The sequence below is a fragment of the Equus przewalskii genome, chromosome 22, assembly GCF_037783145.1.
Source record: "Equus przewalskii isolate Varuska chromosome 22, EquPr2, whole genome shotgun sequence".
In the NCBI taxonomy this organism is placed as follows: Eukaryota; Metazoa; Chordata; class Mammalia; order Perissodactyla; family Equidae; genus Equus; species Equus przewalskii.
The window spans coordinates 43,080,946-43,096,009 of record NC_091852.1 but is presented as its reverse complement, the minus strand read 5'-3'; the positions used below and the strand labels follow the sequence as shown (position 1 = coordinate 43,096,009).

Here is a 15,064-nt window from a genome sequence, read left to right as displayed (position 1 = left end):
GCTAACATTTGTTGCCAATCTTCCTTTTTTTCTTTTTCCTTTTTTTCTTCTCCCAGAAGCCCCCTAGTACATAGTTGAGCATTCTAGTTGTAGGTCCTTCTGGTTATGCTGTGTGGGACGCTGCCTCAGCGTGGCTTGATGAGTGGTGCCATGTCCACGCCCAAGATCTGAACCAGCGAAACCCTGGCCACTGAAGTGAAGCACGCAAACTTAACTGCTCAGCCACGGGGCTGGTCCCTCCCTCCAGATTTTTTTTTTTTTTTTTTGGTATTTTAATGTTTGTGTTAAAAGTTATTTCATTTTTTTATTATTATTAATGTTATGATAGATTACAACCTTGTGAGATTTCAGTTGTACATTTTTGTTAGTCATGTTGTGGGTACACCACCTCCCCCTCTGTGCCCTCCCCCCACCCCCCCTTTTCCCTGGTAACCACCGATCAGATCTCCTTATCAATATACTAACTTCCACCTATGAGTGGAGTCATATAGAGTTCGTCTTTCTCTGACTGGCTTATTTCGCTTAACATAATACCCTCGAGGTCCATCCACGTTGTTGTGAATGGGCCAATTTTGTCTTTTTTTATGGCTGAGTAGTATTCCATTGTGTATATATACCACATCTTCTTTATCCAATCATCAGTTTCTGGGCATGTAGGCTGGTTCCACGTCTTGGCTATTGTAAATAATGCTGCGATGAACATAGGGGTTCAACGGACTCTTGAGATTTCTGATATCAGGTTCTTAGGATAGATACCCAGTAATGGGATGGCTGGGTCATAGGGTATTTCTATTTTTAACTTTTTGAGAAATCTCCATACTGTTTTCCATAGTGGCTGTACCAGTTTGCATTCCCACCAACAGTGTATGAGGGTTCCTTTTTCTCCACATCCTCTCCAACATTTGTCACTCTTGGTTTTGGATGTTTTTGCCAATCTAACGGGTGTAAGGTGATATCTTAGTGTAGTTTTGATTTGCATTTCCCTGATGATTAGCGATGATGAACATTTTTTCATGTGTCTATTGGCCATATTCATATCTTCTTTTGAGAAATGTCTGTTCATGTCCTCTGCCCATTTTTTGATCGGGTTGTTTGTTTTTTTGTTGCTAATCATCGTGAGTTCTTTGTATATTATGGAGATTAACCCTTTGTCAGATAAGTGGCTGTAAATATTTTTTCCCAATTAGTGAGCTGTTTTTTTGTTTCAATCCTGTTTTCCCATGCCTTGAAGAAGCTCTTTAGTCTGATGAAGTCCCATTTGTTTATTCTTTCTATTGTTTCCCTCAACTGAGGAGTTACAGTGTCCGAAAAGATTCTTTTGAAACTGAGGTCAAAGAGTGTACTGCCTATATTCTCTTCCAAAAGACTTATTGTCTCAGGCCTAATCTTTAGGTCTTTGATCCATTTTGAGTTTATTTTGGTGTGTGGTGAAAAAGAATGGTCAATTTTCAATCTTTTGCATGTGGCTGTCCAGTTTTCCCAGCACCATTTGTTGAAGAGACTTTCTTTTCTCCATTGTAGGCCCTCTGCTCCTTTGTCAAAGATTAGCTGTCCATAGATGTGTGGTTTTATCTCTGGGCTTTCAATTCTGTTCCGTTGAACTGTGGACCTGTTTTTGTACCAGTACCATCCTGTTTTGATCACTGTAGCTTTGTAGTATGTTTTGAAATCGGGGATTGTGATTCCGCCGGCTTTGTTTTTGCTCAGGATTGCTTTAGCAATTCGCGGTCTTTTGTTGCCCCATATGAATTTTAGGATTGTTTGTTCAATTTCTGTGAAGAATGTTCTTGGGATTCTGATTGGGATAGCATTGAATCTGTATATTGCTTTAGGTAGTATGGACATTTTAACTATGTTTATTCTTCCAATCCATGTGCAAGGAATGTCTTTCCATCTCTTTATGTCATCGTCAGTTTCTTTCAAGAAAGTCTTGTAGTTTTCATTGTATAGATCCTTCACTTCCTTGGTTAAGTTTATCCCAAGGTATTTTATTCTTTTCGTTGCGATTGTGAATGGGGTTGAGTTCTTGAGTTCTTTTTCTGTTAGTTCATTGTTAGTGTATAGAAATGCTACTGATTTATGCACGTTAATTTTATACCCTGCTACTTTGCTGTAGTTGTTGATTATTTCTAATAGTTTTTCTATGGATTCTTTGGGGTTTTCTATATATAAGATCATGTCGTCTGCAAACAGCGAGAGTTTTACTTCTTCGTTACCTATTTTGATTCCTTTTATTTCTTTTTCCTGCCGAATTGCTCTGGCCAGCACCTCCAGTACTATGTTGAATAGGAGTGGTGAAAGTGGGCACCCTTGTCTTGTTCCTGTCCTCAGAGGAATGGCTTTCAGCTTTTGTCCATTGAGTATGATGTTGGTTGTGGGTCTGTCATATATGGCCTTTATTATGTTGAGGTACTTTCCTTCTATACCCATTTTACTGAGGGTTTTTATCATAAATGGGTGTTGGATCTTGTCGAATGCTTTCTCTGCATCTATTGAGATGATCATGTGATTTTTGTTTTTCATTTTGTTGATGTAGTGTATCACGTTGATTGACTTGCGGATGTTGAACCATCCCTGTGTCCCTGGTATAAATCCCACTTGATCATGGTGTATAATCTTTTTGATGTATTGCTGTATTCGGTTTGCCAAAATTTTGTTGAGGATTTTCCTCCCTCCAGATTTTTAATGAAAATGTTCATAGGCACAGAAAAGTTGAAAGAAGCAAAGTGAACACTCATGGACTTGCCAACAAGGTTCTACAATTAACATTTTGTCATATTTGCTTTAATTCTATACTTTCTATTGAAATTATTTAAAAATAAGTCACAGTCCACATTTATCAATTAAATACTTGAATATGCATCTTCTAAGAATAAGGACATGTTGAAGAATATGACTTATAAACAATATCACATTTAACAGAATTAGTAATTTCATAATATCTAGTATCTAGTGTATTGAAATTTCCTCATTGCCTTCAGAATGCCTTTTATAACTTTCATTTTAAAGGATCTAATCAAGGTTTATGTATGTATTTGGTTATATGTCTCTGGTTTCTTAATCTGGAACAGATAAGTCCAGAATGTGAAGTACCCCCATTTTGTATTTGTAAAACACATTCCTATAACTCTTCTGTGTTAATTATATCTATTAGTAATATCTATTGCTGCTTAATAGGTTATTCCAAAACATAACTGGCTTAAAACAGCACACATTTATTTCAAATTTTCTGTGAATGAGGAATCTTGGCACAGCTTAGCTGGATCCTCTGCTTCTTTGTTTCACATGAGGCTACAATCAAGGTGTCAGCCAAAGCTGGGGACTCATCTGAAGCCTCCAGTGGGGAAGGATGCATTTTCAAGCTCACTTACATGGTTAGTGTTTACTTCTTTTCAGGTTGTTGGATTGAGGACCTCAGTTGGTAGCTGGCTTTTGGCCAGAGGCTGCCTTCAGTGTCTCGCCTTGTGGGCTTCTCCATCATGGCAAGTGGCTTCACCAAAGCCAGCAAGGGAGAGAGTCTGCTAGCAGGACCAAAGTCAGAATATATTCTAATCACAGACATGACATCCCCTCAACATCAAAGTATTCCATTGGGTGGAGGCAGACTACTCAAGGAGAGTGGATCACACAGGCTGTGAATACCAGGGAGAGGGATCATTGGGGGCTCTCTTAGAATCGGTCAGCCACACCTTCTGTTTCCCATAAGTCCAAAGGCTTGGTTAGATGGAGGTTAAACTATTGTGGCCAGAATACTTCATAGGTGATGTGTACAGTCGTGCAATGCATCATGACGTTTCGGTCAATGGTGTTCCACATATACAACCGTGGTCCCATAGAATCAGTACCATAGTGCCTAGGTGTATAGTGGGCTATACCATCTAGGTTTGTGTTAGTACACTCTGATGTTCACACAAGGACAAAATCGCTTAATGACGCACTTCTCAGAATGTATTAAGCGATGCATAACTGTACTTGGTGTGTTTTCTCTTTTTTTTTTTCCTTGATTGCATCATATCTCAGCTTCCTTAAAGATACTTCCCTTCCCTAACTCAAGGAGGTTAGAAGAACAAAAGCAGGGTGCTTTTGGCCTTCTAGGTACCATTTAATAGAGATGGAAGAGTGTTTTTAAAAGTCTTCGCATAACTAGTCGTTAGTAACAAAACAATGGAGAACAGAATGATATTTAATAAATGATGTTGGCAAAACTAGATATCAGTGTGGAGAAAAATATCAGTTTGTGGTAGCCACTTTATCATAATAGCAACTATGGTGGCTGGTAGTGGCATGTAAGTTTGATAACATAGAGCAGAAGAGGGACCTGAAACAAGCCCTCAAACCACATTTCTTTCATTTTTGTGTCCTGAAAGGAACTAATAAATTCAAGAAATGTTTGCTTATTTCTACATCATTTAACATTTTCAATAGTAAAACAACCAGGTGCAGTGTAATATAGTGAAAGAGTACTGGCTTCGGAGTTAGAAAGGCAAATGTTTCAATGACATTTCCACCACTTGGTAATGAATTAAGGCAAGTTGCTTAACCTAAGCCCCAGGTTAATCATGTGTACATGGGATTTCATAAAATAGCAGAAAAGTCTTTATGTAAAAGCCTAGCAAAATGTCTGTCAAACAGTGAAGCCCCCTGCCCTGTGAGGGAGGAGCACTGAACTATTCCCAGTAAACCTGCTACTGATATCCTTTATGAAAGACGCGTTCCCAGCCATTAATTTTACTGGGTACTTTTACCCCTATGATGTAGTGAGTTCATATAATCCTGGATAAATTGTGTTCTCCATCTGGAACTATGCAATCATTCATTCAACAAATTTTTATTAGGAGTCAACTATGTGTCAAATTTTTTATTAGGGGCATTTGGTATTGGGACTACAGAAGTGAATGAAACAAGCTCTCGCTTTCACGGAGCTTACATTCAAGGGGAAGGAGACAGACAGACAAATACATTGGCGGTGTTAAGAGCACTGAAGAAAAAGCCAAGTAAGAATGCAGAATGCCGCGGTGAGTGAGGATGGAGCGCTTCCTATTTGGTGTTTCTTTTGGGTCTGTTTCTCCCTACTAGAATACAGGCGGACGACGGCAGGGATTTTGGCTACTTTGTGCCTTTCTCTATCACCAGTGGTAGAACAGTGTATGGGAGGGTGGACAAAGACTGCATTCATCTGCCGAGTTGACAGGTATTCTTCAGCAACCTAGTGAGCAGTGCCCAGCCCTCGTGCCCCAGCCAGATAAGTATGGAAACTGTTTGACAGGTTGCTGTAGAATGAGGTGAAAACTGAGAGTTGATCTTATAAGGGGATGATATACAGCAAGGAATTAATAAACAACTAGCTCTATCCAGGCTAACACACACTATTTTAGGTTTGGATCAGTCAGCTCAGGTTGCCATAACAAAGAACCACAGATTAGGGGACTTAAACAGCATAAATTTATTTTCCCACCGTTCTGGAGGCTCGAAGTCCCAGATTAAAGTGCTGTCAGGGTTGGTTTCTGGTAAGCTCTCTTTTCCTGGTTTGTAGATGGCTGGGCTTTCCTCTGTGTGCTCACAGAGAGAGCCATCTCTAGTGTCTCTTCCCTCTTCTTATAAGGACACCAGTTTTATCTGATGAGGGCCTTGACCCTCATGACCTCATTTAACCTTAATTACCTCCTTAAAGGCCCTATCTCCAAATACAGTAACATTTGGGGGGGATAGGGCTTCAACATATAAATTTTAGCGGGCACGGTCCATAACAAGGTTATAAACATTATGTTATTAATTTTGTGTATTTATTCTATGAACATAATACTCTCATTCCATTGAGGTAAGATATTTAATGAGGCCAATAGGGAACTCCTGCGAGCACAGTGTGCTCAGCCGAAGCATTTACCCTAGAAGGCAATGCTGAGGGTGGAGCCTGGGGTGGAGATAGCTGTTTTCCCAGGGCTGGTGTACCCCTGCACCTGATTTGTTTTAGGCACTTATTATATAGTTATTAAATGACTGACAGGTAGGGAATGTGGTCAAAGGGAGGCCTCATTTTTAATTGCTTTTTGCCACCCCAATGAAGGATTCAGGATTACTACCCCTCAGCTAATGTTGCTCCAGGCCCTATTTTTTTCCTTCTGTGGTTAAAAGGCCCTCCTGAGACCACCCCAGTCAGATGGGTGACACATATTTTATGTGTTCTCATCCCTGATTTAAAACCCGGCTTGTGTTTAGATCCAAAATCCTACCCAGCAGCCCACAAAATCTAACAGTCATAAAGTTATGACCCATAGTCAGTTTTCAAAAACTCAAGTTCTTTACTTGTCCCTCATGCACTCTATGCAGGAAATACGTAATCTTCAGGAATACTCCCTAAATTCTCTTCTATCCTCTTCCATTGCTGCCCTCGCACATTGCTGCTTTTCTTTTGCCTTTCTTGCCTCAAACTCTTTCTAAAAATGGCCTCAGATTTCCTCATCAGTCCCCTGCACTCCTAAACTCTTCTTGTTTCCCCTTGTTTCCAAAAACCAAAAACTAGTCTGAAAAGGCAGATTTTGAGAAAAGAAGGAAGAAAAGGAAGGAACACTGATGTGCCAGCAATATTTTATCCCTGCTCCTCTCTCCCCTCTCACCAACATAATTATTGTATATTGTAAGTCAACACAGTGGTTTCAGCAGATAAACCATTAAACTTATTACCAGCCCACCTCATGATGAGGAAATCGTGTTCCAACCCGTGGGAAATTATTCAACATTGTAAATCAAGAATGCAAGTTAAAATGCTAATATTATAGTATATTAGAACAATGTTTTTTCGAAGATCTCAGTGTATGGGTAACATTTTAAGTTGGCTCAGTCTTTCTTCAAAGGAATTCGATTAAACAGAATAAGATGCTGATATGCTTTGATCAATTTCTTTTTTGGGTGAAAAAAATACCATAAGGGAAACAATGTAAATCTTTTTCTTAAGCAGTTTATAGCTGCATTATTCTGAAACGTGACAGACTGGAAACAACTTAAACGGCAGCATTTGAATATCAGCTAAATAAATTGAGAAAAATACAATGAAATACTAGAACCCAGTGACTTCAGAAGTTAAAAGGAAACCTGCTTAGAAATAGTGTTAATGGGGAAAAACAAGGAAGCACAAGACCTTATTCCTGTATAATTCCCTAAAATACATTTCAAAAACATTTGTCCAGGTGATGGTGATAGGGAGATTTTCCCTAAATTCTCTTTATTGTTACAACGTTGTTAGTGGCATAAATCAAAACTGGAAGACAAATGGAAATGGAGATGTATTTCCATTTGCAAAACTTGCACCTTTACCTTACTATGCATTTGTATAGGGACAAAATTTGAAAAGCAGTATCAATAAGGCAAAGAGGTGTTGTAAAGCTCCACCTTCTTTCCTTTGCAGAAGTATAAAAATAATCAACAGGAACCGACTAGACAACCCGCCAGCACTCCTGCAAACTGTAGCCGACCTGCACCACTTGCGAGGCAGCGCGATTGGCCCCGGCCCCGCCCCCAGGAACGTCTCCCGGCGTCGGCGCCGAGGCCGGAAGTGACGTACAATTGCACTGCCGGCGTCCGCAGCCCGCCGTCTCCAGAGCGAGGTTTAGGGTTCTTCGGAGCCGGTGGGTTGTCCCCGGATGATTGTGGCAGGGGGATCATGACGGGGAAGAAGTCTTCCCGGGAGAAGCGGCGCAAACGGAGCGGCCAGGAGGCGGCCGCGGCGCTCGCGGCGCCGGACCTGGTGCCCGCCCTCGCCGGCAGCGGCAGCGGGAGCGCTAGCGGCTGCGGCAGCACCAGCGGCTGCGGGAGCGTCAGCTGCTGCGGGAACACCAGCCTCGGGGGAAGTGTCATTGGCGGGGGGAGCGGCGGCAGTTGCTGGGGCGGGAGCGGCGTGGAGCGCAGCGAGCGGCGGAAACGCAGGAGCACCGACTCGTCTTCCAGCGTCTCGGGCTCCCTGCAGCAGGTGCGTGCGCGCCCTTGTCGCCGCTGCTGCGTTTTCGGAAGCAGGCGGGCGACGACGGCATGTGGCGGCGGGATGGGGTGTCTGCTCCCTGTTAGCGCCGCGATTCCAACGTTCTGCCCGTGCTTGCGGTTCATGCCCCTAAATCCGAGTGAACCCCACACTCCCATGTCTCGAACTTCAAGTTACTGGATTTGCTGATCAGCTAACTCATTTTGCTTTTGGCCCTTTCTGCTGCTGTCCTCTGTCTCCCTGAAAAGCATGGGTCAGGAGCTAGCCTTGAATGCCCTTGCGAGTCACGCTTTCCTTCTCTCTTCATCTTCACCTTTTAGTAGATCACGATTAACTCCACTTTACAAAATGAGAAATTTGAGGCTCAGAGGTTAAGGAAATTTTCCCACACTCACAGTTTAAGAACGTCTAGATTTGAATCTACTGTCTGACTATAAAAAACCATGTTCTTTTTGCTCCATCCACCTGCCGAGATACCGCCTGTAAAAAAAAAAAAAGTTTGCCTGTGATATATTATAAACAAGTGCATGACTGCGTACTTAAAATTCATACAACACAGAAAGCGAAAAGCGTGGAAGTGTTTTTAAGTCCCGCCTTTAATAGTTTGATACGCAGCCCCTTCGTTAACTCTTGTCACATATGCAAGAGTATTGTGTAGTATTTAAGTTCCTGCACATGAGCTTTATTGTGATATTCCACCCACTGAATTGGATAATACCACTGCATTGTTGGGATGGGGCTCTTAGTACATTCGGTACCATACTTTTTCGTGGCTGCTCGATATCCCATTCTATCTTTATTGATGAATGTTTAGGTTTTCAGTTTTCTTGGTATTACAGAGAGGGTACGAAAGTGAACAACCTTGTACATGTGTCTTGTGCAAGAATTACTTTAGAATAGGATCTCAGAAGTGAAATTGCTGGGTCAAAGTTTATACATTTAAAAAAATTTGGTAGTTACCACCAAATGCTTTCCAAAAAAGGCTTTATTGATTTATAGTCCAAACAGTATATAAGAATACCCATCTCTGCAAATCTTCACTGTATCCATTTTTAAAAAATTTGTCAGCTTAATGAGGGAAATTAATACTACATTTGTTTCAATTAATATTTTCCTGATTAACAGTGAGATTGAACATCTTTATATTTTTGTTTGTCATTTGATTCCTTCTTTTGTAAATTAGATGTACCTAACCTCTGCCCATTTTTCTGTTTGGTCGTTTTCAACTTTTTACTAATAGGTTCTGAATCTTTCTACGTGAAATCTTGGTTCTGATCCTTTGTGTAAGGTATATTGCAAATGTTACCATAGCTTCAGCCAGGGTGTACTGAAGCTTTTGATTTCATTGTCGTCAAGACTAATATTATTTTCATATGCCTTTTGGATTTTATGTCTTTTTTAGAAAGGTCTTTCCTAATCCAAGATTACAAAACCGTTCTGTGTTTTCTTCTTTTTTAACATTACGTCTTTAAATTGGGAGTTGTGGAAGCATAGAAGGCCATTTATCTTTCTGTATTTTCTTGTATCTAACCACACTGTTAACTATTAGTTTGAACTTGACTCTCAGAAAAATTTCTGCTGACAGTGAGAGTTTTGTTTCTTCTCTTTCAGGAGTAATGTTTCTTATTTTTGGTCCTTTTTGCATTATCTAAGACCTTTTCTGTAGTTGAACAGAAGCAGTGATAGTAGGCATTTTTTTCCTAATCTTTCCCTTTTGAAGTCATAGTGGTTTATAACATTGTGAAATTTCAAGTGTACATTGTTATCAGTTTTTGTATAGATTGCATCGTGCTCACCACCAATAGTCTTAATTTTTATCCGTCACCATACATATATGCCCCTTTACCCCTTTTGCCCACCCCCTTCCCCTCTGATAACCACTAATTCTCTTTGTCTATGTATTTTGTTTATCTGCCACATATAAGTGAAATCATGTGGTGTTTGTCTTTGTCTGGCTTATTTTGCTTAACATAATACCCTCCAGGTCCATCCATGTTGTTGCAAATGGGACGATTTTGTCTTTTTTTATGGCTGAGTAGTATTCCATTATGTATATATACCACATCTTCTTTATTCATTCATCACTTGATGGGCCCTTGGGTTGCTTCCACAACTTGACTTTTGTGAATGATGCTGCAGTGAACATAGGGGTGCATAAATCTCTTTGGATTGTTGATTTCAGGGCCTTTGGGACAGCTGAGTCATATGGTATTTCTATTTTTGATTTTTTGAGAAACCAGTCCTTTTTTAGTGGTCACATTTGTAATGTTCTGCTAGTAGGTATATTTGCCATAGGTTCTGAAAGATACCTTTGATCAGGTTATGGAAATTTTCTTCAATTCCTGGTTTGCTGAGGCTTGTAGAATTCTCTCAGATGCTTCTATGGCATTCTGTTGTGATGATCATGTACTTTTCCTCCTGTAATCAGGTGATGTAATTTTCTTGATAAAGTAGCTGATATTGAACTGTCCTTGCATTCTTGGGATAGATCCTATTTGGTTTATTGGTTTGCTTGTTGTACTTAGCTGGAATTTGCTATTTTTTTTTTTTTTTCCCTCAAAGCCCCCCGGTACATAGATGTATATTCTTTGTTGTGGGTCCTTCTAGTTGTGGCATGTGGGACGCTGCCTCAGCGTGGCTTGATGAGCAGTGCCATGTCCACGCCCAGGATTCGAACCAACGAAACACTGGGCCGCCTGCAGCGGAGCGCGCGAACTTAACCACTCGGCCACTCGGCCAGCCCCAAATTTGGTATTTTTACTTTTGTGTCTATGTTCCTAAGTTAAATCAGCCTCTGGTTTTTATTTTTGTAGATATCCTCTTTGGTTTTGGTATCAAGATTATGCTAACTTCATGGACTGAGTTGGGGACCTTTGCATGTTTTTGGTGTGTTCCACAATAGTTTTTATCCTTTTCTCAAAGATTTGTCCAAACTTGACCATTGGACCATATAGCTGTCAGTCTGGTGGGGTTTTTTGGGGTGCTTTTTTTTTTTCTTTTTTCAAAATTTTTGGTAATTATAGATCTATTTAGTTTTCTTACCCCTTCTAGTTTCAATTTTGGATATCACCATTCTTATCTTAAATAGTTGCCGTATCTTTAGGATTCTTTATCATGAGGAGGACACCAGTAATGCTAAGTATTGTAAACATTTGCATACAGAACTAAACCCTATTTCTAATGAGAAATAAGTGTATTTGTGAAGAAAAAAATTACATATTAGGCATGTCAATAACATCTCAGAATTCTGAGAGTGCTATTTATATTTGTTGTGTATTGAGTTTCCTATTATTTATTTTTTTTGGTAACAGCTTCATAGAGGTATAATTCACATGCCAAACAATTCACCATTTTAAATATATAGTTCACTGCTTTTGAGTATATTCACAGAGTTGCAGAGCTATCATAATAATGAATTTTAAAATATTTTCATCACTTCAAAAAGAAACCCTTATGTGTACCTTTTAGCTATCATCCCTAGTACTCACTCCCAGCTTGTTCCCTCGCTAGGTAACCACTAGTCTACTTCATATTTCTATAGATTTATGGATTTCCCTGTTCTGGACATTTTCTATGAATAGAATCATATAATCTGTGGTGACTGGCTTCTTTCGCTTAGTGTAATGTTTTTTCATAGTTCATCCATGTTGTAATGCATACCAGTACTTCATTCCTTCTTGTGGCTGAATAATATTTCATTGTATGGCTGTACCACGTTTAGTTCTTCGTTTATCCCTTGGTAGACATTTGGATTGTTTCCACCTTTTGGCTATTCTGAATAATACTGCTTTGAACATTTGTGCGCGAGTTTCTGTGCAGATGTGTGGCTCCATTTCTTTTGGACGTATATCTGGGAATTGAATTGTTGGGTCATGGTAGCTTTTGAGGAACTGCTAAACTTTTTTCCAAAGCAGCTGCACCATTTTAGGTTCTTGCCAGCGGTGTGCACGAGTTCCCGTTTCTTGTCGCCAACACTCGAATTACCTTGCAAGCTATTAGAACGAGAGTTGACCTTCTTTACTTTTTCAGTCTAATTATGGTAGTGTCCTTTAAAATTGACCTGTTTTTAAACTACTTTTTAAACAATTCTATTAGAAAGTATAACAGAAACCTACCTGAACTGTATGGTTGGGGAACGTTTTCCTGAGGAAGTGACTTCTGAATGGATCCCTGCGTCTGTTCATCTTGAGTATAGTGCGGTAGGGAGTGAGGAGGAAGGGCTGTCGTAGGCAGGAGAACAGTATGTCTGAAAGCCCTGCCTGTGTGAGGTGAAAGGAGAACAGGGTATATTTGAGGAATTCGAAGAAGGTCCTTGTGTTTGGAACTCAAAGAATGAGCATGAAGGGCTCTCTTACCCTAAGGGCAGTAGGAAGTCATTGGAGGATTTTGAGTAGGGAGGATGAGTATTACATACATTTTATAAAGTTTATTCAAGTAACAGTGTACAAAACAGATTGCAGAGACCTCAGGTTAGATGCAGGGAGTCCAGTTAAGTAGATAGGAGGTACTCTGGGCAAAAGATGATGGTCCCTTGGGCCAGGATTGCAGCCGTGGATTTGGAGAGACTGCGTGGATTTGGGAGATGGCTGGGAAGATTGACAGAAATGTCTTAAATTACTTGGCAACTTTGAATTGATTAAATTATGTAGCAGTTTTTTTTTTTTAAGATTTTATTTTTTCCTTTTTCTCCCCAAAGCCCCCCCGGTACATAGTTGTGCATTCTTCGTTGTGGGTTCCTCTAGTTGTGGCATGTGGGACGCTGCCTCAGCGTGGTCTGATGAGCAGTGCCATGTCCGCGCCCAGGATTCGAACCGACGAAACACTGGGCCGCCTGCAGCAGAGCGCGCGAACTTAACCGCTCGGCCACGGGGCCAGCCCCTATGTAGCAGTTTTTTAAAAATGATAATAGCTCTTGGTAAGCAGTAATACTTTACTGTATAATATTCGTGATTTGTAACATTTTTGCTGCTATCTCATTTTGTTTGTGTGAATTTAAGAATGACAATGCATACATAAAACTTTTGGGTGAAGGGCCAACTAGAGGAGTATGCTAATTCTTCAGAAGTCTAAAATTCTAGGAAATCATTCAATATTGAGTATATTTTCATTTGTGTGTCCTCAGATACTGTCTTGTCACTTTATGTCAACTTATTTGGTTAATTGCACTGTGGAGAGTAAATTGGAAGAATTTGGAAAAATTAAATATTCTTTCCTCTGGTTTTAGATAAATAATCTATGCAAAGAATTTGGAAATGTTTAATGAAGAAGGATTTGTTAAAGGAAAGTATATGACATTATATCCATATTCCATGCATTTTGAATAACATTGTTTAATGATTCTTTATCTCAATTTTAGGAGACCAAATATCTTTTGCCAACTTTGGAAAAAGAATTATTCTTGGCAGAGCACAGTGACCTTGAAGAGGGTGGACTGGACCTGACTGTGTCGTTAAAACCAGTTAGTTTCTATATATCAGACAAAAAAGAAATGCTTCAGCAGTGTTTCTGTATCATAGGAGAGAAGAAGTTACAGAAGATGCTTCCTGATGTGTTAAAGGTACTTCATCACATACATTATCAGACTATAGACATACATAGAAATTTATAGGAACTTTCTTTATTGCAGTCATTTTGCTTAATGCAAATTATAATTGGATGTTTTCAACTAAAACAGCTACTTCAAAAAGATATTAAAAAGGAATTTTGGAGAACCATAAATGGTCATGTGTATTTAAAAATTTGCCAAGAAGAAATAGGGTAGTTTACTGTGTTTAAATAAGGAATTTATTGACCTTCTGGAAATAATTCTATTAAATGCAAAGCAGTGTTAGTAACTAAATTATTGAGTATAATGATTCTTTCTGATGCTTTAAGAAATAATATACTGCTGTGTAACAATACACAGTGATGGTTGGTAATAGCTTCTGTTTCATTAAATTCACAAATGTTTTCATACATTTCTGAAAATTATTCAGGGAAATATATAGTATTCTAATTTTTCACTTGTGGAAATAGGGCTTGGACAGCTTAAGCCCACGATCATATATGTAAGATATATAGAGCCAGGACTTGAATATTTAATATTCAATAATACTTGAATATTTAAACCTTTAGAGGAATTACCTAGCAAATAGGCCGCTATTAAGAATATCTAGACACCTGACTTACTCTCTAGTTTGTTCTTTCATAATAAACATGACTTTATATATCCCATTAAATCTCTATAAATTATAATGATCAGATGTCAACTGGTAGATTTTCAGATTTCATCCCATGAAAAAATTTGTGTGGATTTTAATTTGTTTTATTGTAAGATTTTTCTAGCTGGACTTTTTTTCTTATGATTGCTGTTTTCTAGTTTACATTGAGGCTATATTACATAAATACATTTTTTAAAATGTCATTTTCTTTAGAACTGCTCAATAGAAGAAATTAAAAAACTATGCCAGGAACAGTTAGAGCTCCTGTCTGAAAAAAAAATCTTGAAGATTCTTGAGGGTAAGAATACATATTTCCACATCCTGGTAACTTATTAGTTAATACTATATGCAGCATAAATCCTGAGGTGTTCTTTTTCTTACTTGAATATTACTTTAATTTCATTATTGGGTAATCATTGAAGAGCATTTTTACTTCTATTTGTACTGAGAAATATAGTTTACATATCAGAATGGCATTTCAAGAATAGACTTTTGGATACATGTATAGTTTTTCCAAATCAAGCATATAGCTAAGAACATAAGTTTGTACACAATAATAAAATGAAGTGAAAAATGTTTACCTAAATGCTATAAAAAATTAATTATTGAGAAGGCAAAGACTTCTTTTAAAATAGTTTTTTTATTTTCTGCTTTATATTCTTATTGCTTTTAGTTACCTATTGCATTCTATTTCTGCTCTATTAAGACCCAGGTGCAGAGTTGAAAAATTTCTTGCAATTTGCCAGTGTTTATATGTCTGCCTGAAGTATGACTCCTTTTTTTGATACTATTACCTATAGAATTTTGAATTTTCAAGCACTTTTTGTCTTTTGGAACTTTACAAAGATTTTAGCATCAGCATCAGAAGAGAAGCACCAAAAAATGGAGACTT

The 15,064-nt window shown here is 38.8% G+C and overlaps 1 protein-coding gene across 1 annotated transcript in view; it reads left to right on the top strand.

Moving 5' to 3' along the window:
• The first annotated feature begins 7,408 nt into the window (after positions 1-7,408).
• Positions 7,409-15,064, top strand: part of CAAP1 (caspase activity and apoptosis inhibitor 1) — a 52,845-nt gene continuing 45,189 nt past the window's right edge. Inside the window, exons 1-3 of the mRNA XM_070590218.1 lie at positions 7,409-7,963; positions 13,329-13,529; positions 14,386-14,470. Of these exons, the coding sequence (XP_070446319.1) occupies positions 7,658-7,963; positions 13,329-13,529; positions 14,386-14,470 (592 nt within the window). The 5' untranslated portion in view covers positions 7,409-7,657. The remainder of the gene's footprint in view (positions 7,964-13,328; positions 13,530-14,385; positions 14,471-15,064) is intronic.